The 24,707-nt window shown below is 44.3% G+C and overlaps 1 protein-coding gene across 2 annotated transcripts in view; it reads left to right on the top strand.

The window, feature by feature from the left end:
- Positions 1 to 24,707, top strand: part of LOC117591086 (cytohesin-1) — a 64,556-nt gene that overhangs the window by 30,738 nt on the left and 9,111 nt on the right. The window contains exon 1 of one of the 2 annotated variants that reach the window (XM_034284186.1): positions 15,650 to 16,789. The exons of the other annotated variant lie outside the window; for it this stretch is intronic. Within the exon in view, the coding sequence (XP_034140077.1) occupies positions 15,650 to 16,789 (1,140 nt within the window). Of the gene's footprint in view, positions 1 to 15,649; positions 16,790 to 24,707 lie in introns of those variants that run through there. 2 annotated transcript variants of the gene reach the window in all.

Below are 24,707 nucleotides of genomic sequence, written 5' to 3'. Positions count from 1 at the left end.
TGCAGATGTAGTACTGAGTGCCGGGTATAAAAGTTGTGACGCGTAAGAAGCGTCTCACACGTCCCTTCTCGTTACTCTTCGAGTACCGGTTATAAAAATGGCATTTAATCTTGACATTCATTCTCTCTACTAGCGAACAGAGACTCTGCTTATGGCGGACATTATCTTGCGTTTAAATGGTTAACTAAATAAAGAAATGTATATAAGTCGGATGGAATCTGGTTTATTGTATATAAATGTATATAGAAGATGAAACTATATTTCTTAAGTATCTTTTGTGGTCTTTAGATGTGGGATTAATAATATTAAATTAAATGTATTTTGGTACCTACTTAAATGAAGAAATTCTGTGTGTAAGAAGACACTCTTAAACTTCATCTAGCATATCCCATTGATTCCAGATGTTGTCTCTTACGTTGCAATATATTTTGAACAGCTAAAAACTATGTTGTATGATGTTTTGCACCACTTAAGGCCTTTGGTTTGTTTTGTGCTCTATAGCTAATTGATTTGTTTTTTCACATCTCCAAATGCTAGTTTACTTACGAAATTCTATGGTAGAAGAATCTGGACCCTTCTTTAAATCTTCTTTCACTCTACAGAGGCTGTTTCTTGACTTTCCTTAGATTTATCAGAGAATGAAACTATCTTTTGTGTTGCCAAATAAAATAAAAAAAATATTGAAATGAACAACGGATAAAAGGGGAAAAGCGTCCAGTGAAGACAGACAGCTGCTTGCCCCAAAAAGGAGGTAATACAGTAATATTGTATATGTATCAGTATCAGAATCTGAAGTATCTATGTGTCTGTTTCTGTTTTGATATTTTCTCATTACATTTATGGGACGCTACTGCTCCCCCACGGCAGACAACCGTTAGTTTGTTATAATGTCTATTCGATTTGATTTTTATTTTTTGCTGTTTGTTTTTATTTCCTTTATTTCCATTTAGGCTCGAAAAAACTAAAATGAAAGCAAAAGCTCCAGCAGCCACATGACACAGGCACAAATTTTCTTCGATTTAGCTAAATGACGCAAGTATCTCAAAAAAGTATTAAAAAAACTACAAAAGGGGAATATATTCTTCATTTGGCGAGGCTATGCATAGAGCCACCAGCCACATCTTGCGATTGTAAGATACTTTATGTTTTTATATGGCAATTTTTTATTTTTTTTTTTGAAGTTTTATGTTACCGCTCTACCCTTGGGTAGAGGGGGATTATTTGGCCGCCCGCCTTTACAAGGTGGAAATCGCCACGTCGAGATATGTAACTTGTTACAGTTTTACTCCAATTTTGTCGATGAACTCGATTAAAGTTTGGTACGAGCTAATTTGTTCTATTTCAAAGAATTTATAGATATTATTATATTTCCTTAGCGATGGGTAGTTTAGTCTTGTTGCGTTGTACTTGGTACAATTAAAAATTATATGCGATGCGTCATCGATAGTATCGCAAGTATCACAAATGTTACTTGCGACTACGTGCATTTTGGCAAGTGTGTGCCTATCAAATGCACTGCCGCTAAGCAGTCTATTGATCCTTTTAGCGTCAATGGCTTTTACCTTATTTCTATTTAGGAACCATGGTTTTGTTGAGGTAGAGGGAAAAAGTGAGCAGTATCCTCTGCGTTTAACGCTGGCAAACTCGGCATACTCTCTCTCCCATTCTTCTTTCAGTATTCGGTGTATCTCACATATTGCATCTTTAAGATTCCATTTAACGACTGTATATTTTCCCCAGTCTGTGTGCTTCTTTGGCTGCTGAGTCTGCTGTCGTGTTCTGAGGGATGTTGGCGTGGCCGGGTATAAAATGGATTTCTACCTTCCTTAGGTATTGGGCTTTACGGATCTTCTCCCTGATTTTATAAGCGATAGAATTATCCTGAATGCTCCTTGGCAGTATTAGAGCCCCGTTTCTGCTGTCCGTTAGGATGGCGATACGAGAAAACCCGCGGGAAATAGCATGGTCCAAGGCCTTTTCAATTGCACGCAACTCGGCGGACAGAGATGACAAGGTTTTGAGCGTGTAAAAGCTGTCTATGAAACCTGAGCTGTCGTGTAGGAAAGCTGCGCTAGAGTGTCTGTTAGCTACTGATCCATCAGTGTAGTAGGTCTCGAAGCCTCCCCTTGTCAGTAATGCCCTTTTTTCCCTATGGAGAACTAATATGCCCGCCTGGTCTAAGCTATGCTTGTTCTCAGCAGCCCCCTTAAAGAAGTCTAAGTCTGACCTAATTTTGGTGCAATGCGAAGTTGTACTCTCAAAGACCTCGAATCTCTCCAGAATATCACCGAACTCCCGAAATGCCTGGCGTAGCCCCTGTTTATGTCCCTGTTTATGGACACTGTCCTACTCGCTGGGAGGCTGTACGCAAATGCCTTGGCTAACTCTTTTGCCGCTAGGAATCTCATTCTGTATTCCGGGGGAAGTTCTCCTGCCATGTGGTAAATAATCGGGATTGGGGTGCAGATGATTAAGCCTAGTGACTTTCTAAGGTGGTGGTTGCAATGAGATTTGATTTTGGCTAGAGCGGATTTGGACAAGTTGCTGAAAGACGAGCAAGCGTATTCTAATCTACTTCTGACAAAGGCCTTGAAAACTATGAGCCCTCTCTTTGGGCTGATACCGTAATGGCACCCACTGAGTAGTCTTAAGAACGCACAGGTTCTGTTTGACTCCGAAATGGCTTGCTCGATGTGCACTGAGGCTGAGTTGTTCGCTGAAATTATTCTGCCTAGATATTTTATCTGATCTACTTGCCTAATCTCGACTCCTTGGTGCTCAATGTTCAGCTCGGTTCTTCGGATGCTGAAGTGAACCACTTTGGATTTGGCTNCGGACAGTGATGACAAGGTTTTGTGCGTGTAAAAGCTGTCTATGAAACCTGAGCTGTCGTGTAGGAAAGCTGCGCTAGAGTGTCTGTTAGCTACTGATCCATCAGTGTAGTAGATCTCGAAGCCTCCCCTTGTCAGTAATGCCCTTTTTTCCCTATGGAGAACTAATATGCCTGCCTGGTCTAAGCTATGCTTGTTCTCAGCAGCCCCCTTAAAGAAGTCTAAGTCTGACCTAATTTTGGTGCAATGCGAAGTTGTACTCTCAAAGACCTCGATTCTCTCCAGAATATCACCGAACTCCCGAAATGCCTGGCGTAGCCCGTGTTTATGTCCCTGTTTATGGACACTGTCCTACTCGCTGGGAGGCTGTACGCAAATGCCTTGGCTAACTCTTTTGCCGCTAGGAATCTCATTCTGTATTCCGGGGGAAGTTCTCCTGCCATGTGGTAAATAATCGGGATTGGGGTGCAGATGATTAAGCCTAGTGACTTTCTAAGGTGGTGGTTACAATGAGATTTGATTTTGGCTAGAGCGGATTTGGACAAGTTGCTGAAAGACGAGCAAGCGTATTCTAATCTACTTCTGACAAAGGCCTTAAAAACTATGAGCCCTCTCTTTGGGCTGATACCGTAATGGCACCCACTGAGTAGTCTTAGGAAAGCACAGGTTCTGTTTGACTCTGAAATGGCTTGCTCGATGTGCACTGAGGCTGAGTTGTTCGCTGAAATTATTCTGCCTAGATATTTTATCTGATCTACTTGCCTAATCTCGACTCCTTGGTGCTCAATGTTCAGCTCGGTTCTTCGGATGCTGAAGTGAACCACTTTGGATTTGGCTGGGTTGAAAGCAAGGTTAAGCCTGTTGCATCTTGCCTCAAAGCTGTCTATTTTTCCTAGGAGCATACGTTTGGCAATGGAAATCTCCTTGTGGGAGCAAATAATAAAGAAGTCGTCCGCATACTGAAACAGTAGGCAATTGCCATCGTTTATCTCGTGCAGTTCTGCGGTGTACAACTTGAACAGAGTTGGACTGAGACAGCTGCCCTGACTAACCCCCCTGTTCACCTCAACCTCACTCTTGCCCTTGATGAGTAGACGCTTGCTCAGGAAGCTGGCAATCCAGGCAGTGTGATTCGGGTCGAACTGCATGACATTCATCTTCTGCTCTAGCGTGTCGACTCTAACGCAGTCAAATGCCCTTTGTAGGTCAAGACAGGCCGCCACGACCTGATTCCCTCTCGCTTTCAGAGCCAGGACCTCGTTGATCAGGTCGTTGATGCAGAGCGCCGTGGACCTGTTCCTCCTGAAGGCGGAAGCTCATGCCTTGTAATATGTTCGTCCAGCTTTAACTTTATCAACCCCTCTATAGACTTAAACAAGGTGTTTATTAGGCAAATAGGTCTGTAGTTTTGGAAGGAACCGGGGTCCGCATTCTTCTTGGGGACTGGTACCACCTTGATTCTACGCCAGACCTCTGGGATGTTACCACTGAGCCATACCCTGTTTATAATTTCAAAGATGTTATGCTTTTTCCCCACAGGAAGTTGCTGCAGCATCCTAAACGAAATGCCATCTGGGCCTCTCGCCGAATTTGGGTTCCTGGATTTCAGGAAGGACAGAAATTCCCCCATGTCCAAAGGTTCGGGGTCGCCTGGTCCAATCAGATTTGGAATGTTCTCTGGGGGTCTATTGCTTGCAGTGGAGGGGATGTCTTTGACCATTTTTAGAAAGCCATTGTCGTTTTCGTCTGTCCATGTGTTCCCTACGTTCTTGACTTGTCCATATTTCTTAAGGTTCTTTACTCTGCTCCACATGGAGGGCGAAGAGGAAACCTCTTCTATGAACTTTGAGAAGTTTGACCTTCTGCATTTTTTAATCTCATTTTGCAGGTTGCGGTCGGCCTCTATAGTGGCCCTGGCATCATCAAATTTTTTGGTGTAATAGTATTTTTGCCTGCATGCATTTCTCACGCGAAACAGTCTTTCTATACCCTCGTTCCACCATTTTTTGACAATATACTTGTTGTTGCTGGGAATGGTAACTGTGTTTTTACTGGTCAGGGATTTGACTTTATCGTTGAGCTCTTGTAGATTGGTAAAACTGCTTACTCCTAAAATACGATTTATTCTATTGTGCAGCACTTTCTTCTCTTGAATGGAGGCATCTAAACCTTCGACTATTATGATGATTGGGAAGTGGCTGCTGTTGGTTATTTTGGATTTAAGGGCTTGCCAGTCGATTCTACCGATCCTGTGATTAGAAAAGGTGAGGTCAAGAACAGAGAATTGGGAAGGGTTCCTGGAAAACGTTGGAGATCCGTCGTTAAGACAGATAAAACCCGCCTCACGAGTAGCATTCTCGATGCTGCGACCCTTGCGGTCACTGGAAGGGTTTCCCCAGATGGAAGACTTGGCGTTGCAATCTCCTCCTACGACTGAAGGGTAGTCTAGGGACTCCGCAAGCTCGAACACCTTTTTAATGCCCGATTTGAATTGGGAAAGTGTCGTTGAAGGCGCAGCGTATGCGCTGAAAATGTTGAGGTTGTTTTTGAGGTTCAGGGTCTTAATACCTACGATCTCTAGATCACAGTCTATTTTCAGAATGCTAAATCTAATTTTCTTTCTAATATAGATTCCTACTCCGCCGTAGCCGTCTTCTCTGGGCTTGCAGATGAAGTTGTAATCTAAGATACTGCAGTCCGCATTATTTACAACCCAGATCTCCGAAAGGATTGCAATGTCTATTTCGTTGTTTATTAGAAACATATTGAGGAGCTGTTTGTTGTTGTTGTAAGTCAGACTTTGAATGTTTAGTTGTAGAATCTTCATTGTTTTTTGTTAGAGTATCCCGCTTCCACCCCTTGCACAATTTGCAAACGGTCGAGTTCAGCATTGGAGGAGTTAACATACTCCAAGATCTGTTGGAAAAACTTCTTCACCAATTCCCCCTTGGAAATGTTGATGGGTTCCACCAGGAACGCTGTAAGCATGGATCCCAGTGCGTTAAGCTTTTCCTGGGCCACAGATGAGACCCCGGAAGTTGTTCTCACGAATTTCTCACTTAACTGTGGGCTATCTGCGTTGATAGCGTTCCTCCATTCTGCCATGTTGGCAGCTGCCTTAGCCGACTCCGTATTGCGTGCTGCCGCTCTTTTGGCTTTGGTCACCTCGGCGAACGAAGCAACCGAGTGAATTTCCCTAGCTGCCTCAGTGTTGCTGTTTTGGCGTTCGGGGAGGATGCCGTTTTGCCATGTGGGTGGGGGAAACTCCCCTGGGTCCCCTGGGTTGGGTGGAGATCTACCAAAGAGTACCGGGTACCTAGCCTTGACCTCAGATCGTGATAATTTTTCAAGCGTCATGCTTTTTTGAATAGCATACGCTTTCCTTCTGGCCTCGCATTGCGGGTGCGTAGCCGCGTGGTTACCCTTGCAGTTAGCACAGCTTAGCCCCGAGCATAGCGTGTTACTGCTGTGGTCCCGACCGCATTTGAAACATCTCGGTANCTATTGTGCAGCACTTTCTTCTCTTGAATGGAGGCATCTAACCCTTCGACTGTTATGACGATTGGGAAGTGGTTGCTGTTGGTTATTTTGGATTTAAGGGCTTGCCAGTCGATTCTACCGACCCTGTGATCAGAAAAGGTGAGGTCAAGAACAGAGAATTGGGAAGGGTTCCTGGAAAACGTTGGAGATCCGTCGTTAAGACAGATAAAACCCGCCTCACGAGTAGCATTCTCGATGCTGCGACCCTTGCGGTCACTGGAAGGGTTTCCCCAGATGGAAGACTTGGCGTTGAAATCTCCTCCTACGACTGAAGGGTAGTCTAGGGACTCCGCAAGCTCGAACACATTTTTAATGCACGATTTGAATTGGGAAAGTGTCATTTGTATGCGCTGAAAATGTTGAGGTTGTTTTTGAGGTTCAGGGTCTTAATACCTACGATCTCTAGATCACAGTCTATTTTCAGAATGCTAAATCTAATTTTCTTTCTAATATAGATTCCTACTCCGCCGTAGCCGTCTTCTCTGGGCTTGCAGATGAAGTTGTAATCTAAGATACTGCAGTCCGCATTATTTACAACCCAGATCTCCGAAAGGATTGCAATGTCTATTTCGTTGTTTATTAGAAACATATTGAGGAGCTGTTTGTTGTTGTTGTAAGTCAGACTTTGAATGTTTAGTTGTAGAATCTTCATTGTTTTTTGTTAGAGTATCCCGCTTCCACCCCTTGCACAATTTGCAAACGGTCGAGTTCAGCATTGGAGGAGTTAACATACTCCAAGATCTGTTGGAAAAACTTCTTCACCAATTGAAATCTTCACCTTGGAAATGTTGTTGGGTTCCACCAGGAACGCTGTAAGCATGGATCCAGTGCGTTAAGCTTTTCCTGGACCACAGATGAGACCCCGGACGTTGTTCTCACGAATTTTTCACTTAACTGAGGGCTATCTGCGTTGATAGCGTTCCTCCATTCTGCCATGTTGGCAGCTGCCTTAGCCGACTCCGAATTGCGGGCTGCCGCTCTTTTGGCTTTTGTCACCTCGGCGAACGAAGCAACCCAGTGAATTTCCCTAGCTGCCTCAGTGTTGTTGTTTAGGCGTTCGGGGAGGATGCCGTTTTGCCAAGTGGGTGGGGGAAACTCCCCTGGGTCCGCTGGGTTGGGTGGAGATCTACCAAAGAGTGCCGGGTACCTAGCCTTGACCTCAGCCCGTGATAAGTTTTCAAGCGTCATGCTTTTTTGAATTGCGAACGCTTTCCTTCTGGCCTCGCATTGCGGGTGCGTAGCCGCGTGGTTACCCTTGCAGTTAGCACAGCTTAGCCCCGAGCATAGCGTGTTACTGCTGTGGTCCCGACCGCATTTGAAACATCTCGGTAGACTCTTGCAGTGCTGCGCCATATGACCAAACCTAAACCACCTGAAGCATTGGCTAAACCGGACGAAAGGTTTTACTGCTACCTTGGTGTATAGGAACTTGACTTCCATGGGCAGCTGCTCCCCTCTAAACCATAGTTTGACCCTGCCGGTGGGTACCCTATCCCCCGAGGTTCTGTCTGTTCTGGAAATCCGTTGTATTCCCTCTATGGGGACGCCCGAGATGATCAGCTCCGAGAGCTGCTCCTCCGAGTGGTGGCCAGGGATCCCAAAGATTAGACCCGCCCTTTGCACAAAGTGCCGCAAAATCCGGGGAGAGTACCCGTGGGCGGCGAAGGCACTGTTTTCCACAAGTTTGTCTGGTCTTCGGTTAACGAGTCAAACAACCTTGTGCCCATGTCACGACATGAGTTTATTGATGGCTTATTAGACCTGTCCCTGTCTCAAGTCAACCATGTAAAAAACTCCTTGGGTCGATTGCTTGATCTGTGCTTTGTCTCGGGTCCGACCGTAGCGTTGTTAACACGAGCACTCCCGATCACTATACCTGAAGACTGCTATCATCCTACTTTCGAAGTGTCGATAAATATTGGACCTACTGTATCGGATCGTGCGGGTAGGCTATCTGAACGCGTCCGCTGCTTTCGTAAAGCCGTGTTTACGAAGCTCAATAACTTAATTCGAAATTTTGATTGGTCCGCTCTGTACTTGTGCACTGACGTCATTGAAGGCACAAACATTTTTTACAATGTACTTGACACAATTTTTGACACGTGTGTCCCACTTTCATGTCCGACTAGATCTGCGAAACCTCCTTGGTTCACCAAAGAGTTATCCAGTCTAAAAAATCTAAAATCAAGACTATTTAAAAAATTTCAAAAAGTTGGTTCTCCCTCTTCTCTTTCTAATTACTTAATAGCTCGGTCAAATTTCACTGTTCTTAATGCTCAATGCTATAGGAACTACCTCCTTCGATGCAGGATACGTTTTTCAAAGGACCCTAAACAGTTTTACAGCTTCGTAAACAGTAAGCGTAGAACGTCCGCACATCCATCCTCGCTATCATTTTTGAATATGTCGGCAAACAATGATCAGGCAATCGCCGATCTTTTTGCAAAATTTTTTCAAACCACCTATTCCCAGGAAAGCTACCCAGGTCATATGTATCCATATAGTTTACCAAGGTCGAATGGCATTTTCTGCCCTTTGTTAAATGAAGGCTCCTTACTTCATGAACTTCAATTAGTTAAGCCGGTATTCTCACCGGGCCCTGACGGAGTTCCCGGCTGTGTACTCAGGTACTGTGCCGAGTCTCTCTGCGGACCTTTGCTTAAACTATTCACTCTATCTATCCATTCTTCTAGCTTTCCCCCCATCTGGAAGGAATCCTTTATAATTCCTCTCCATAAGAAAGGTAGCAAGTCTGACGCTAAAAACTATAGAGGTATATCTAAGTTATCCGCTATTCCTAAAATGTTCGAGAAACTTGTAACTCCGCACTTGCAGCAAATCACTTATATCTGCAAATCACTTATATCTCCAGCACAGCACGGATTTATACGGCGACGATCAACAACCACTAATCTTTTAGAGTTCACCTCCTTTGTAATTAAAGGCTTCCAAGGTAACTTGCAGACGTATGTTATTTACACTGACTTCAGTAAGGCATCCGATTCTGTAAACCATTCTCTTCTTGCACAAAAGCTCGACCTTCTAGGGTTTCCGCCCAATCTGTTGAAATGGATTTCTAGCTACCTGTGTTCTAGGTCCCAAAGGGTCTTTTTCAAAAATTCCTTATCTTTACTTGTTATGGTTACTTCTGGTGTACGAAGGTGCNTCGTAAACAGTAAGCGTAGAACGTCCGCACATCCATCCTCGCTATCATTTTTGAATATGTCGGCAAACAATGATCAGGCAATCGCCGATCTTTTTGCACAATTTTTTCAAACCACCTATTCCCAGGAAAGCTACCCAGGTCATATGTATCCATATAGTTTACCAAGGTCGAATGGCATTTTCTGCCCTTTGTTAAATGAAGGCTCCTTACTTCATGAACTTCAATTAGTTAAGCCGGTATTCTCACCGGGCCCTGACGGAGTTCCCGGCTGTGTACTCAGGTACTGTGCCGAGTCTCTCTGCGGACCTTTGCTTAAACTATTCACTCTATCTATCCATTCTTCTAGCTTTCCCCCCATCTGGAAGGAATCCTTTATAATTCCTCTCCATAAGAAAGGTAGCAAGTCTGACGCTAAAAACTATAGAGGTATATCTAAGTTATCCGCTATTCCTAAAATGTTCGAGAAACTTTTAACTCCGCACTTGCAGCATCTCTGCAAATCACTTATATCTCCAGCTCAGCACGGATTTATACGGCGACGATCAACAACCACTAATCTTTTAGAGTTCACCTCCTTTGTAATTAAAGGCTTCCAAAGTAACTTGCAGACGGATGTTATTTACACTGACTTCAGTAAGGCATTCGATTCCGTAAACCATTCTCTTCTTGCACAAAAGCTCAACCTTCTAGGGTTTCCGCCCAATCTGTTGAGATGGATTTCTAGCTACCTGTGTTCTAGGTCTCAAAGGGTCCTTTTCAAAAACTCCGTATCTTTACCTGTTATGGTTACTTCTGGAGTACCACAGGGTAGCCATTTAGGCCCCTTACTTTTCACACTCTTTATTAATGACCTGCCTTCTGTATTAACAAATTCTCGAGTACTTATGTATGCGGATGATGTTAAACTCTGTGTCCAGTATAAGGACATTTCATTTCACTCTCGTTTGCAATCTGATCTCAATAGCTTTCAGTCATGGTGCTGTGCAAATATGTTACAACTTAATGCCTCGAAGTGCAATGTTATGACTTTTTGTCGCTCCAGCCCCTTCCTGGCTCCTTACACCCTCTGCGGTAGTTCTCTTGAGAGAATTACATTGGTTGATGATCTAGGTGTTAAACTAGACCCCAAGTTAAAGTTTTCTGAACACATTTCTACCATGGTAAATAAAGCCATGGGTGTGCTTGGGTTTATAAAGAGGTGGTCAAAGGAATTTGAGGACCCCTATATAACGAAGACTCTCTATATCTCGCTTGTTCGTCCGATTTTAGAATACGGCTCATGTGTATGGTGCCCTCAGTACAACATACATCAGAACCGTATTGAATCAGTACAGAAAAACTTTTTATTATTTGCCCTACGGGGCCTCAACTGGGATGCAACTGTGAGACTGCCATCCTACCGTAGTAGACTTCTTTTAATAAATCTTCCATCCTGAGTTAGTCGTAGAAAAATGCTTGGTGTAATTTTTATGCACAACTTGATCAAGGGGGATGTAGACAGCCCTGACTTGCTGAGCCGCATAAACTTTACGATTCCCATTAGACCCACTAGAAACTTTATTCCTTTGTTCCTTCCACTATGTAGATCGAATTATGCCTCACACGAACCCTTTAGGGTTTTATGCTCGGATTATAATTCCCTCTACCGCATTATATCCTCAACTAACTCCCTTCCTCTTCTTTTTTTATATAATTCCCTCTACCACATTATATCCTCAACTAACTCCCTTCCTCTTCTTAAATCTCTTATACTAGCCTACCTCTCCCGTAGTTAGTTTCATTTTAGTTTTGTCTTGTTTCTGATTTTGGTAATTTCTGCTTGCTTAGCTATAGCTTAGCTTAGTCTAGTTATGATTAGATCTAATTTTCCTCGAATATTAGCCTAACATCTATCTTTCCTGCATGCTCGCGACCGGTTCGGTTAATCGCGCCGCCCGTCATGCGGCAGTGCCCCTCGGTCGGTTGGGCGGGAGGAGGGCTGCGTTCTGCTAGGTTCCGCGCGTAACAGGCTTTGGCTTGGTGTCGTATGGGCCACTTGATGGTGCAGTCATTGCATATCAACGTCCAGAAGAATAGCGTGTTACTGCTGTGGTCCCGACCACATTTGAAACATCTCGGCAGGCTCTTGCAGTGCTGCGCCATATGACCGAACCTAAAGCACCTGAAGCATTGGCTAAACTGGACGAAAGGTTTTACTGCTACCTTGGTTTACAGGAACTTGATTTCCTTGGGCAGCTGCTCCCCTCTAACCCATAGTTTGACCCTGCCGGTGGGTACCCTATCCCCCGAGGTTCTGTCTGTTCTGGAAATCCGTTGTATTCCCTCTATGGGGACGTCCGAGATGATCAGCTCCGAGAGCTGCTCCTCCGAGTGGTGGCCAGGGATCCCAAAGATTAGACCCGCCTTTTGCACAAAGTGCCGCAAAATCCGGGGAGAGTACCCGTGGGCGGCGAAGGCACTGTTTTCCACAAGTTTGTTTGCACCGTCGGCCGACCTACATACAATCTTGCACCTGCCATAGCCTATCCTCGCGACCTCCTCTATACCGCCAAGTCCCAGTTTTATCAACAGTTCGGATAGCTCGAACTGGTTAATTGCGATCCTGGAATTATTATCGCTTAGTTGATCTATATACACTACAAAAGGGCCTTTGTGGCCCTCGTAGTATTTGTTGTTGATGTTTTTGTTGTTGTTGTTTTTGTTGTTGTTGTTGTTGTTAGTTGTCGTTGTTGATCTTGTACTCACGGACGTCTGACAAACATCCACATCCGCTTTCTCTTTCTCACTAGTAATTGTTTTGGTAGTTTTGTTTTTCGTCTCTTTCTCTTTCAAGGTGGTTTTTGTCGTCGTAGCTGTTGTTTTTCCCGCCATTTTTACGCCTGCCGAAAAAGCAGGTCTGGGGTCTCCTTTCCTCTTTTTTCGCGTCTCCACTACGATCTTTGATCCTGTGGCTTTTTCCGTGGCCATCCTGGTCCTTCCTATGCCAGCCATAGTTCCGGATTACGTTGCACCAGCTTCCGTGTTACTGGCTTTGCTGGGCCGCCATTGCCGAGAGGCAAGGTTATCCGAAAAAACTACGGATTTACTGCCACTTTTGTCCCGCCGTTTTTATCAGGTTGTGGGGTAACCACGGGTGATCGTATTATTGCTTATTATAAGCGAGTTTCGGCTCAATTTCACAAAATTAGCTAATTTTTTTACTTTCCGCGGTAAAACCGAGATACACGCCTCTAATTTGTATATTTATTTTGTTGTGTATTGGTTTTTAAAATAAATTGGAAATTTTGTGTGTTCTTATTGCAGTAGCAGTTTTTTGATATATGGCAATTTTATTAGATTTCTTTTCCGCGAGTATCATTATAGAGAATGGGAAAAACTGTCGCAAACCATACATAGGGCTTGCGTTGAATTGCATTTTGTTGAAGGAAAGTAAAAGTCACTTATGGGTGAAACTCAAATTCCTCCCTTCCTCAGCCATGGAAAATTGTCTCTCTGGTTTAAAAGAGCAGAAGTTTACAACTGTTTCCGTCTGTAAAAAGTGTGTGTAAAGTGTAGATTAAATTGTTAAGATAAATGACGGAAAACACGCCTCTCTTTTGTGACGGCGGTAGCTACTGTTTGGATAGTTTGTTTACAAAATAAATTTAATTTGACTTGTTTTTTCTTCTTTTAGTTATTTTTTTTTTTTATCTTGTCTGCTCTTCTTTGTGACATTCACCTGTGCGTTCTCCTTGCCACCCTGCCACTGCCAGTACCACTACCTATCCCTACCCAAAATGATGTGTTTGTCTTCTTTGCCTCTCAATGTTTTTCAACTTGGTCAACCACGCCCGTAGGGTCTGTGCATGGGCCTGGGCCTGGGCCTGGGCCTGGTCCTGGGAATGGCAGCGCCTTCCCTCCCATCATTGACTAACCTTCTTCTCGATGTAGCTTTTGTTTGCCTTCTTTTCTTTCCCTCTATTTGGCTATTTGATATATAAGAAATGCGTTTCCATATGCATAACCCAACACACAAAGCAAACAGAGAAAGAGAGAGAGAGAGAGCGTGAAACAAAAGGAAGAACAAAAAAAAGGAAAGAGAGGAGATCCAAAGTTGAATCATTTCGGGCGAGAATCACATTAAATGCAATGCCATTTGAATGCCTCTCTGGGACTCTGTCGCACTTGTAAAATCCAATCACGTACTCCCGCACCGAACTCCCTCCATCCAACCCTCCCTCCTCTGTACTGTATGACGTTAAAAGGATACCCAAAACTCTTTCAAAAGACTTCATTTCGAACTTGGCTAAGAGGCAAAGTTGGACGGGTGGGGGGACTCTTAACTTGTCTAGTTCTTGTCTAGGTTACAAGTTGCAAATCCCCAAAGGAAATTCACATTTGATTAAAGTAAATATTTTTGTACGAATTTAAAGTAATATTTATTTAAAATCAAATGGAATTCCTGGTTCATTTTGGGGAGCAGTATGAATCCTAATTAATATTGAAACGCACTTTTTTCTTGGTCAGGAAATTTTCTTTTTAGGGCTTGTATTTTCCTTATTTTGTGTGAAATTTTCCAAACACATTTTTTCAAATTGTCGGCAGTAACCGCTGACCTTGTTTGCTGTCAAATTTCATTACCTTCGATGTAAATTGACACATATTTCCTTTGACATTTTTGAAAGGAAATCGATTGGTCTGTTAAATGTTTCTTTTTATCTTTTTACTGTTTATGTTTATGTATATTTCCATTGTTCCACTCCACACTCCATTTTCCAAGTTCCTATCTTGACTGTTACTGGTTCTGTTTCTCCCTTTCCAATATTCTCTAATTCTTAATTTCTGTTGCTTTTCTGGTCTCTTGCTCTGCTCTTTGGAGTTTGCAGCCCCAATTAGATTCGTTTTTGTCGCCTGTTCGGGGCTCTACGGGGTAACAATTCCAGACGCTTTATCGCTCCGACTTCCTCTTCCTGTGAGCAAATGCACAAAGCAAACATTAGACGAGCAAGCGACACAGGGAAAAGTAGCAACGAACTGAAATCTCAATTAATCACAAGACAAAAACACGAAACACAGGATCCCAATGGAGCAGGAGGTGTCGGAAGAGGTTGGGGTTTTCGGTGAGTGTGTGTGTTTTGTGTGCTGATTCAATGCCCTAAGCCGCAGGGGTCGACAAATCACACACCCACACACACACACGAAGGCACATGGAAGTGGTGTCCCGTCTGCATGTCCTGCGATTAGTCTAAGGAACGTCGAACGCCATCACCTTGTTAACCTGCCAGAAATTAGTGAAATTTGTTTTGTGTCGTCGTCTCAGCTTTTTATTTTTTGAGGTTCTACCCTGAGACATTTCCTGCCCCTTGTCACATGGTACTTTGTAAGGCTTCTTTCATACCGAAGAAGACACTTGCTAATTAGTTAATTCATTTATGGGATTGGATGGAATACATTTCTCAAATTTTTTCTTCATTTGTTATCTACATCTACAACACTTCTGACGCCAACACGCTCCGTTAGCTCGCCCCCCTTCCCTAGACCCACACACTGCAGACTCGCGGCAGAGGCAGCGCCCGCACACAAAAAAACAAATGTAAGCTGCGAGACGGGGTGGGTTAAAAGTCGGCAGCGGCAAAGGCAGAGGGACGGCAGAGGTAGGGGCCGAGTGAAGCAGAAGCAGTGTCTGGAGCCAAAATTTGGTGGCTCTAGCTCTTATAGTCTCTGAGAACTAGCCGACAAACAAGACGGACAGACGGACAGACAGACATGGCTCTATCGACTCGGCTTTTGATGCTGATCAAGAATATATATACTTTATGGGGTCGGAAACGTTTCCTTCTGTGCGTTACATACAACCGTTATTCGCACAAATACAATATACCCTATTTACTCTTCGAGTACCGGGTATAAAAAGAAGAAGTACCCGTCTGCCGTTTCGCCGCTTTTGTACTTGTAAATTGCCTGCAGCGAGGCTCCACAGAGATTGCCCCCCAAATCCGCAGAGACTAAGAAATATACAATTTACAGTGAACCATCATCAGCTATCATCATCGTCTTTGGCCATCATGGAGGGTGGCTCCTGATAGTGTGATCGAACTCAGAAGGAACCCGTTCTGCCACCGGAAGCCACGCGATGGCTTCCCTGCAACAGAAGCGCCCCAGCATCAGTAACTGGTTCTCCTCGCTGCGGCGCCAACCAAAGACCAAGAAGGGTTTGGGCAGTAGCGGAAGTTTTGGGAGCAAACACCAACTGCAGAGAAGCTGCTTCGATCTCTCCTCGACAGTCGTTGGAGAAGGCGGCATACCGGGCTTCAATGTGGAAGGAGTGGGCTTCAGTGTGGATCGGAATAGCCGGAGCAACAGCACCTTCTACATCAATCCGTTGAAGGCCCCCAAAGAGGATCGACTACGTCTGGTGGGGAATGGCAGCAGCAGTGGCGAGAGCAGCAGTCGCAACAGCAGCGTCTGTGTGCGATGCTTCTGCAATCTGTTGTCGAAGAGCGAAGAGAAGACGCCCACTCCAACTCCCTTGCCACCCACACCTCCACCGAAGCCGCCAGCCAAGCCCCGCTCCCCCTCGCTGGCGCCCTACACGAGTGTGGCGACATACAACATCACGACCTTGACGCCCGACAGCCCCCCACCCGCCAGTCCCACGCTGAGCAGCGATACGGTCAGCTACAGCAATGTCAGTCGCAAGGTGGAAGTAAAGCGACTGCCCTGCAAGGATCCCAACACGGAGCTGTACAGCAAGAGATCGGAGTACACTCACAGCACCACCACGGCGACCACAAGGACGCTGATACTGTCGCGACCCGTGGAACTGCTCCTCAATGACAAAGGGGAGATAATCTCGCGAAGATCTCCGCTCAAGACTCGTTCCAATTCGCTGGGATGCATGCTGGATGCGGAGGATCTGTCGGAGACGACCAATGGGGGTCTCGGAGGCATGGATAATCCCTGCCTGCAGCTCGATACGAATCTTCCGAGCTCCGTTTTGAGTTCCCCGCTGACACCCGATGCGGGGGACATGCGTTTCATTGATGACAGCTCCAATTCGCAGAGCGAATCCGATCGGAATTCCATCAGCCATCCCAACCATAACAACAACAACAACTCCAAGGAGCAGCATAATAACAATAATAATAGTAGTACTAGGAGCAGCCAGGAGTCCAATCTCTGCGAGAGTTGTCGCCATTTGATCGAGAGAAACCTCAGCAATGCGGAGAAGCAGATCAACAGCGATATGGTGATACCCAGGCAACATCCAAAGGTAGGACAAGGGCGATAAGAGAGAAGATTTTCACAGGGTTGCAAAAGGTGGAATCTCTTATACCAAAGGATTCGTTTCAGAGTGATTTTCTTTCATGATTCAGCGAGGAAGAGTTTCCAATCTCTCAGGGATATTCCCCTGAAAACTTTGATGAAAAATCCACACCAAAAATTGGGCTGATTTCTGCTTAACAATTTTATTTGTTCTTTTTATACCCGGCACTCGAAGAGTAAATAGGGTATATTGTATTTGTGTGAATAACCCTATGTAACGCACAGAAGGAAGCGTTTCCGAGCCCATAAAGTATATATATTCTTGATCAGCATCAATAGCCGAGTCGATAGAGCCATGTCTGTCTGTCCGTCGTGTTTCTCGGCTAGTTCTCAGAGACTATAAGAGCTAGAGCCACCAAATTTTGGCTCCAGACTGTACTGTATGCTCACACTGAAACTGAAGTGTATTTAAAAAAAGAAGCCCCGCCCCCTTCCGCTCGCGCAAAAGGGCGAAAACCTCCCAAATTTAAAATTTTGAAGATAAAAAAAAACTAAAAACGCCATTCCGTAGGGAATGGCCATATCTATCAGATCACCAAATTGGGATCCGATTGGATCATTATTATAGCCACAATGAAGAAATTAATTTCCAGTGGCTAAACCCACCCTGTCCCGCAGCTTTTTTTTATGTGCGGGCGCTGCCTCTGCCTCTGCCGCGAGTCTGCAGTGTGTTGGTTTAGGGAAGGGCGGCGAGCTAAGGGAGCGTGTTGGTGTGAGAAGTGTTGTAGATGTAGGTGACAGTTGAAGAAAAAATTTAAAATTTGACAAAACACCGCTAAGGTGCAGATTGAGTGCCGGATATAAAAGTTGTGACGCGTAAGAAGCGTCTCACAAGTCCCTTCTCGTTTTCGCTTGTATCATTAGTCAATTTACAAACCCGATTCCAAAATGGATTCCCCCTTTGGCTTTTTTGTTGAAAGAATTTGCATTGTGGTGTCGCGTTAAAAACAGGTTTTGCTGCTGCCGCTTGTTAGACTTCCTCGAAGTATTTTCTCACACTTTAACTCTCCATTCTCTTACCTGTCGACAGCAATCTCTTGCATTTTGCCTCTTCCCTGACTGAAAGAGACTCTTATTGGGCCCCCAACAGATTCGAGTTTATTTTTAAGTTTAGCTCATTAGCTTTGTCACTCCGTATCAGTCTTTCAAATTTCCTACTCTGGGTTTGATACCGCTAGACTAGATTGGACACTGTGCCCTGCCCTGAACACTTGTTGGTCTTTAATCAGTGTTGGCTTTTAAGCGACTCTCCTCTAAATGTGGCTTTACTGAAACGCCGCAAAACTTTTTGATACGATTGCCGGTACGCTCAAGATTCCTCTTCAGAGATTATCTCATTCATAAACCCGTTTTGCAGAGAACACCCACCACTCCCAGTCTGTTGATTTTGGCTTATAGAGCTGTAAAGCTATGCTCATTTGATTTGAAATTTATCCCAAAGACAGTAAAAACGTAAAGGGACGTGTGAAACGCTTCTTCCGCGTCACAACTTTTATACCCGGTCCCCAGTACTACTTTTGTACCTTAGCAGCTATTTTAAAATTTTACATATTTTCTTCATCTGTCATCTACATCACTTCTCACGCCAACACGGTCTTTAAGCTCGCCCCCCTCCCCCAGAGCCACCCTACACGAAGAAGAGTGTGAATATGAGAATGTGCAAAAAATAAAAAACAACTGCTGGACGGGGTGGGCGCAGCCACTGCACATTAATTGTTTCACTCTGGCTATAATAATGATCCAATGAATCGGCGATCTAATAGTTATAGTCCTTCCCTTCGGAATGGAATTTGTTCTTTTATCTTTAAAATTATGGCTGTGTGAGATTTTCGGGGGGCGGCAGGGGTGTGCATACAGAAGTCTGGAAGTCTACCTCTTATGGTCTCTGAGTACTAGGCGCTCATAAGGAGCGGACAGACAGATAGGATAGAATCACATAGTTTTATGAGAATTTAAGGGGCAAACGGATGTGGTGTGTGGCTCCCCTAGAGCCACACACTGCAGACTCGCGGCAGAGGCAGAGGCAGCGCCCGCACACAAGAACGAGAAGGGACGTGTGAGACGCTTCTTACGCGTCACAACTTTTATACCCGGCACTCAGTACAACATCTGCACCTTAGTGGTTAATTGTCAAATTTTGTCAAACACTACTCACACCAACACGCTCCTTTAGCTCGCCGCCCTTCCCTAGACCCACACACTGCAGACTCGCGGCAGACGCAGCGCCCGCACAAAAAAAAAAAAACTAAGCTGCGGGACGGGGTCTGTTAAAAGTCGGAAGAGTCATCGGCAGGGGGAGGGCAGAGGCAGGGGCCGAGTGAAGCAGAAGCAGAGTGTGAATGAGAGAATGTAAAAAGAGCAACAAAAGCTGCGGTACAGGGTGGGTTTAGCCACTGGAAATAAATTTCTCCATTGTGGCTATAATAATGATCCAATCGGATCCCAATTTTAAAAACGGCGTTTTTAATTTTCTTGTATCTTGGCGTGGCTCATTTTTGAAATACACTGGTTTCAGTGTGAGCATACAGCAGTCTGGAGCCAACATTTTGTGGCTCTAGCTCTTATAGTCTCTGAGAACTAGTCGATAAACAAGACGGACAGACAGACATGGCTCTATCGACTCGGCTATTGATGCTGATCAAGAATATATATACACTATGGGGTCGGAAAAGTTTCCTTTTGTGAGTTACATACAACCGTTATTCACACAAATACAGTATACCCCATTTACTCTTTGAGTACAGGGTATACCTGACACCTGACACTGAGAACCCGTCAGGAGATATCGCGGAATGGTAGTGCCATTTCCATTCCAATTCGTATCCATTCCAATCCAAATCGAAAAGGAAAATTTAGAAATATCGTGCAATGGCCAAAGAGGCGGAAAGTACGAATATGTATCTTGTATCTGTGAGCTTGACGCATCAATAATGAGAAGAGCCACGAGACCGGAACATATCAATTGCCCCAGAGACGTATAGGCTTCACCTCCCCTACCCCGCCACCCAATGAATAACTTTCTGACTCATGGAATGAGTCGTTCGTATGCAAAAGGGAGACGAGACTCGGAGCGTATTTCAAACGGAGGCACAGAGGCCGGCAGAGGGGAATGTCAATTAAACACTTTAAAATATACAATTGACAAATTGGTGTCCATGGGCTGTAATAAAAGATACATATCCGATATGTAGATACAGAAATAAGTACGATTAGATACAACAGATAGATGAACAATCGCTGTTGTGATTCAACAGATGAGATCATTCGCGATTGAGGCATTAAAGTTGATTAAAATTCTCTGCATTGATTGCGGATTTGTGAGGTCAAGAAAATATAGCTGCTCCCCGCTCCACCCAACTGGCAGTGACTTGTCAAATCAAGATAAAAACGGTGCTGCTGCAAGGTTTTAGAAGTCATTGACTTTCCGTCAATGATTTCAAGGCATTTTAATTCCCAGAGCGTGTCGCATAAGCAGCTAAAAGCGTAGAGAAATTCAAAGCTCCCCCGTAAGAAGTTTATTTATAAAAATTATGATCATCGGAGTGCTGCTGCTGATGCGTCTACTGTCATAGAACAAACATAAATCTATCTTTTTTAAAGAAAAATATAAGAATGTAGCCACCACATATTATGTCCATCTTTTATATAATTTATGGCTTGTTGATTTTATGTCTCAATATTCTCATAATATTCTATGCCTGACAAACATTTTTCCAGGCTTCAAACTATTTATACCCGGTACTCGAAGAGTAACGGTTGTATGTAACGCACATAAGGAAACTTTTCCGACCCCATAAAGTATATATATTCTTGATCAAGCATCAATAGCCGAGTCGATAGAGCCATGTCCGTCCGTCCGTCTGTCCGTCTTGTTTGTCGGCTAGTTCTCAGAGACTATAAGAGCGAGAGCCACCAAATGTTGGACTGCTGCATGCTCACACTGAAACCAGTGTATTTCAAAAATTCCGCCACCGCAAAAGGGTGAAAACCTCCCAAACCTACAGTTTTGAAGATAAAAGAAAACTAAAAATGCCATTCCGTAGGGTATGACCATATCTATCAGATCACCAAATTGGGATCCGATTGGATCATTATTATAGCCAAAATGAAGAAATTAACTTGAAGTGGCAAAACCCACCCTGTCCCGCAGCTTTTGTTCTTCTTTTCACATTCTCTCATTCACACTCTGTTTCTGCTTCACTCGGCCCCTGCCTCTGCCTCTGCCGACTTTTAACCCACCCCGTCTCGCAGCTTATATTTGTTTTTGTTTTGTGTGCGGGCGCTGCCTCTGCCGCGAGTCTGCAGTGTGTGGCTTTAGGGGAGGGTGGCGAGCTAAAGGAGCGTGTTGGCGCGAGTAGTGTTGTTGATGAAGATGGCAGATGAAGAAAAAATGTAAAACTTGACAAATAACCGCTAAGGTGCAGATATAGTACTGAGTGCCGGGTTAAAAGTTGCGACGCGTAAGAAGCGTCTCACACGTCCCTTCTCGTTTCTAATTTAATTAAATCACAATTTGCATTAAATTGGCGGGTTTTCATGTATGCGTTCCATATACTATCTGTCCCTATTATAGGACAAATTTGAAGACTTATTTCAAGAGAGTTTATGTCGTCCGTCGTATGTTGTTGATTTGGCGCCTGGCGACACGAGCAATGACACTGAGGAAATGCAAATTACTCGATTTTCAAGTGTATCTCGCTTACTCGCACTCTATCTTCTACGAAGTGTCTCTTTCTCTGAATCTGTATCTGCGAGTGTGAGTGTAATTTATGGGCTTTTATAGCAGCAGTCGCTGTACGAAATTTAAATTTAAACAGTAGCCTAGTCGACCACTTGCTTGTTATGTTCTGTTAACTGTGGATACTAGAGTGTATCTTACATTTTTTTTTTTTTTTTGTATTCACTTGTTTATTCCTTCTAATTGTCTTGCTTTAATAATGCTACAATCTTACACTAGTGGGTATACTTATAATGGGGGTCGTATTTGCTAGTGGGAGTGGGAGTGGGCGACAGGCGCCCGCGGTACTGCCGCAAAGCATGCTTGACCAGCATCAATAGACTTTCTGTCTGTCCGTCATGTTTGTCGGCTAGTTCTCAGAGACTATAAGAGCTAGAGCTAGAGCTTGGCTAAATACACACTGTATGCTCACACTGAAACTGAATATAAAAGAAAACTTAAAACGCCATTCCGTAGGGAATGACCATACCTATTAGATCACCAAATTGGGATCCGATTGGATCATTATTATTATTTTTTTACGCCAAATTTGCGCAAAGGGCTTATGGCCGGGAGCAATTACTATTTGGATATAAGTAAAATGAATTTGTAGCATTAAGAAATTGAATTGTAGCATTAAGACATACTTACAGAAGATTGTTGCTATAGAACATACATGTAATATGTGAATATCGATAGACAAAGAGGAAGGACATGGATGTAATAGGTGAATAGCGAAATTGAAAGAAGGAGAGTATTAAATTGAATGAATTCCGACTCGGTCGAACCAGCAGCACTTGGCTTTTTACTTCGAGATTTTTATTCCGAACTGGTTGCGAGGAGTTGCGGAAACATTTGGCGCCCGAGCAGGGACTTCTTGGAAAAAGTTCACGTCCCATTTGAAGCTCATCGTTGGAGCTTAATTAGTTTTGGATTAATTACATACGGAGGCTTGGAGCTGCTAGCGTATTGGAAGCTGAAGTGTCGGCTCTGTAATCGGACTGTGAGTAGTATATAGCTTGGTGAGGCCAAAATAGCGGCACACCCTATATGTATGTTGCAAGTCGATAGTAATTAAAATATAATAAAACATTAAAAATTGGCATATAAAGCTGGTGTGTCTGGTGAAAAGTGTTAAACACACATTGGTGCTTAATATAGTGTGCGGCTAACTCAAAATAATTGAGGTTCAAGTATATGCAAGTGTGAGTGGGAGTGTACTTAGTTCAATTGGAACTTTAGAAAATAAAAAAGAGAAAAGACACTCGCACACATGCATGTATGTACATATGTATGTACGTATNCTACAATTTTAAAGATAGAAGAAAACTAAAAACGCCATTCTGTAGGGAATGGCCATATCTATCAGATCACCAAATTGGGATCCGATTGGATCATTATTATTATTTGTTTACGCCAAATTTGCGCAAAGGGCTTATGGCCGGGAGCAATTACTATTTGGATATAAGTAAAATGAATTTGTAGCATTAAGAAATTGAATTGTAGCATTAAGACATACTTACAGAAGATTGTTGCTATAGAACATACATGTAATATGTGAATATCGATAGACAAAGAGGAAGGACATGGATGTAATAGGTGAATAGCGAAATTGAAAGAAGGAGAGTATTCAATTGATTGAATTCCGACTCGGTCGAATCAGCAGCACTTGGCTTTTTACTTCGAGATTTTTATTCCGAACTGGTTGCGAGGAGTTGCGGAAACATTTGGCGCCCGAGCAGGAACTTCTTGGAAAAATTTCACGTCCCATTTGAAGCTCATCGTTGGAGCTTAATTAGTTTTGGATTAATTACATACGGAGGCTTGGAGCTGCTAGCGTATTGGAAGCTGAAGTGTCGGCTCTGTAATCGGACTGTGAGTAGTATATAGCTTGGTGAGGCCAAAAAAGCGGCACACCCTATATGTATGTTGCAAGTCGATAGTAATTAAAATATAATAAAACATTAAAAATTGGCATATAAAGCTGGTGTGTCTGGTGAAAAGTGTTAAACACACATTGGTGCTTAATATAGTGTGCGGCTAACTCAAAATAATTGAGGTTCAAGTATATGCAAGTGTGAGTGGGAGTGTACTTAGTTCAATTGGAACTTTAGAAAATAAAAAAGAGAAAAGACACTCGCACACATGCATGTTTTTTTTGTATTCATTTGTTTATTCCTTCTAATTAACTATCTAGCTTTAATAATACTTTCAATATAATAATAATAATACTTCTTACACTAGTGGGTATACTCATAATGAGGGCCGTATTTGCTAGTGGGAGTGGGCGCCCTTCGCGCGCGGTACTGCCGCAAAGCATTGCGTCGCACCCTCGAAGGCTCCTACTCCGTCTCCTGTTTACGACTCCTCTCCAACGCTCTCAGCGTTCGCATAACGCTCGAGGCGAACTCTGCGGCCGCTTCCCATGCCCTTGGCTCGGTCAGCATAATCGACACCAAGGTCTCGGGGGAGATCCTGGCGCCTACTACTGCCTCCATGCGGTGACGCTCGTGGTCAAACCGGTGGCATTCGAAGAGGACGTGCTGTGCGTCCTCCACTATACCGGTGCCGCACTCTGGGCACCAGTCCTCCGTCTCGTGGCCAAAGCGCTTAAGGTAGCTGCGAAAGCAGCCATGACCGCTAAGCGCTTGGGTGAGGTAAAAATCTACCCGGCCGTGCTTCCTCTCCATCCAGGCTTGCAGCTTCGGTATGAGGGTGTAAGTCCAGCGCCCCTTAGTTGATCTGTCCCACTGGTTCTGCCATCTGCTGACGCTGTTCCTCCTCGCTACAGCCTTCAGCTCTGCTCTTGTCGCCTCGCTTTCGCCCTGCACGGCTGTATGGATCTCCACTCTCTCCCTTATTAGCTCCCTGAGTGGGACTTGCCCCGCAATGACCAGCGCTGCTTCGTCCGACACAGTCCGGAACGAGCACGCTATTCGTAGGGCACACAGCCTGTACGTCGCCTCAACGCCTCGCATGTAGGTCTTTACCTGAGCGGCTTTCGCCCACGCGGGCGCTGCGTACAGGATCTGCGACGTCACAACACTCGTCAGGAGCTTCCGCGTTGCCTGCTTCGGACCTCTGGTGTTGAGGAGCATCCGTGAGAGCGCTCCTGCGGTTCCGCTGGCCTTCCTCTGCACGTACTCCA

The sequence above is a fragment of the Drosophila guanche genome, unplaced genomic scaffold, assembly GCF_900245975.1.
Source record: "Drosophila guanche unplaced genomic scaffold, DGUA_6, whole genome shotgun sequence".
Lineage (NCBI taxonomy): Eukaryota > Metazoa > Arthropoda > Insecta > Diptera > Drosophilidae > Drosophila > Drosophila guanche.
This window is presented reverse-complemented; position numbering and strand designations above follow the sequence as displayed.